General features: G+C 38.0%; 1 protein-coding gene across 1 annotated transcript in view; it reads right to left on the bottom strand.

Moving 5' to 3' along the window:
* Window positions 1–980, bottom strand: part of LOC106877483 (probable serine/threonine-protein kinase DDB_G0267686) — an 18,046-nt gene extending 17,066 nt beyond the window's left edge. The window contains exon 1 of the mRNA XM_014926396.2: window positions 790–980. Within this exon, the coding sequence (XP_014781882.1) occupies window positions 790–979 (190 nt within the window). The 5' untranslated portion in view covers window position 980. The remainder of the gene's footprint in view (window positions 1–789) is intronic.
* Window positions 981–2,406: the final 1,426 nt, after the last annotated feature.

Below are 2,406 nucleotides of genomic sequence, written 5' to 3'. Positions count from 1 at the left end.
CCCAGGACTTATTCTTTGTAAGCCTAGTACTTATTCTATTGATCTCTTTTGCCGAACCGTTAAGTTACGGGGACGCAAACACACCAGCATCGGTTGTCAAACGATGTGGGGGGTGAGACAAACAGACACACAAACACACACATATATATATGTCCAAACCATGCTAGCATGGAAAGCGGACGTTAAACGATGATGATGATGATGATACACACATACACACACACACGCATATATACGACGGGCTTTTTTCAGTTTCCGTCTACCAAAACACTCACAAGGCTTTGGTCGGCCCGAGGCTATAGCAGAAGACAATTGCCCAAGGTGCCACACAGTGGGATTAAACCTGGAGTCATGTGGTTGGTAAACAAGCTACTTACCACACAGCCATTTATTATACACATATACACAGTGTTCCAAGTTACTCAAATAATGGACCAACATACTCACTGAATTAAGTGGCTAAATATTCCACAGCCCCTTCTTAACATAATGCTCAGAAAGAACCAGCTTGACACAAACTGCAGTGAAGCTGGGCCACTGAATTACAAGTACAGTTACATCTGTCTACCCCAATTTCACTTACAAACCTCGGGCCATGCCATTGCAAGGATATAGTAGCAGGCACTTACTAATGATGCAGCCGAATCAAATTGGGACCTTATGATTGTAATGTACACATTTGATCATGGCTTTGCTCAATCATAGGTCAATTGGAGCTAAAATACAACAATACACACACACACAAATATACAGACAATGTAATCTATAATGCAACATCAATCCACCTACCTCTTTTAGGGTAGAAACTACCAAAGTTTTGTGCCCAATCTTTTGCAAAAGGATTGTAGTCTGTATCAAGTTCATCAGGCAACAATGCCACGCTGCTACTACTGCTGCTGCTGTTGGAAACTGTAAGCTGGTCCATATCAGGGGTAGGTGACTTGGGAGGGCTCACATCTGTCACAGGTGCACATAACATTCAATAAACCAGGCAAACCACAGAAAAGCAAATTAACATCACAGAATAAAATTAAAATAGCATATATTGAAAAATTATTTTATGGCTGTTTCTTCATGCTTGCACGAGTTGGATATGTCTAGTTCAGCCATATTCCCTTTCATTTCAATCCTTGCTGATCTTGTAAGACCCAGAACCCCAAAATTTTAATTCATCACGTTTTACATCTTCTGAAGCCTACTTCTACCAATGTCAGCATATGTTGGCACTCCGTTGCTTACGACATCGAGGGTTCCAGTTGATCCGATCAACGGAACAGCCTGCTCGTGAAATTTACGTGCAAGTGGCTGAGCACTCCTCAGACACGTGTACCCTTAACGTAGTTCTCGGGGATATTCAGCGTGACACAGAGTGTGACAAGGCTGACCCTTTGAATTACAGGCACAACAGAAATAGTTTTTTGCTAGAAAAAGTCTATCCACTTTACTTCATATATACAGAGCTTTAGTTACATACGTTTTGATTCCTGGCAGATCATAAAAGACAAAGTGACACTGCCGGCACAAAAATAGCAAAAATATTCATAAATTTATTCTAAGATTAATAGTATTTATGCCTTTGAAAGAAACAATCCAAATGCTGGCAACACTGTAGAGCAGATGTAAATTTTTCATATCAGGTGATCCTAAATTTCTACTCTTTTTACACTCTGTAAGAAAAAAAAAAATCTAACTTGGCTAATCAAGGTACAATTTTTATAAATGCTGTTGTAGCTGTAGCCAATAGCATAGCTACAACATGTAATGACTCTCAGCATTATACCAACAATATGCTTTGATATGAAACCATATATGGTTTCATATAACAAGGTAATATGTCTAGATGAGTATAAGATCTCACACTTGCTGTGATACTAATGATACTATTTCAACTGCCAAGAATGGACTATATCTTAGGTACAGTTTGTTTTCAAGTATATCCTATAAATAAGACATGGCTGTTCAATAACTCTAGCACAATAGAAGCAAACCTTACTATTTTAATCTAACATTTACAAAAAGGACTGAAGAGATTTTAGTTAATAGTTCCAAGGATGGAATTATAAACTAGTAACAAACAAATTAGTAGCACACCAACATTTGAACAGGTTTCCAAATCTCTTGCAATTAAAAAATAGCAAAACAAGAAAGAAAAAAAAGACCATTATCCTATTTTGGATACATGGCAATAATTCAGTTAAAATTGCTGTGCAAGCAGTGAAGGAAATTGTTTTTCAGGTATGTCCAAGATGCAGGGAGAGAATGACAAAGTAATCTACCACACACTCATTAAGAGTTTTGGGGGGGGGGGGGCTGTGGATGTGAGAATGCAGAAAAACTTTTTTCTGTATTTCACTATCTTAGCAAGAAAGTCAGTAGGAGAAAATAAAAAAAAAGAACAGAGTTTAT

This window comes from Octopus bimaculoides, chromosome 3 (genome assembly GCF_001194135.2).
Source record: "Octopus bimaculoides isolate UCB-OBI-ISO-001 chromosome 3, ASM119413v2, whole genome shotgun sequence".
Taxonomy (NCBI): domain Eukaryota; kingdom Metazoa; phylum Mollusca; class Cephalopoda; order Octopoda; family Octopodidae; genus Octopus; species Octopus bimaculoides.
Note: the sequence above shows the minus strand (reverse complement) of the source record. Positions and strands in the feature narration are given on the sequence as shown.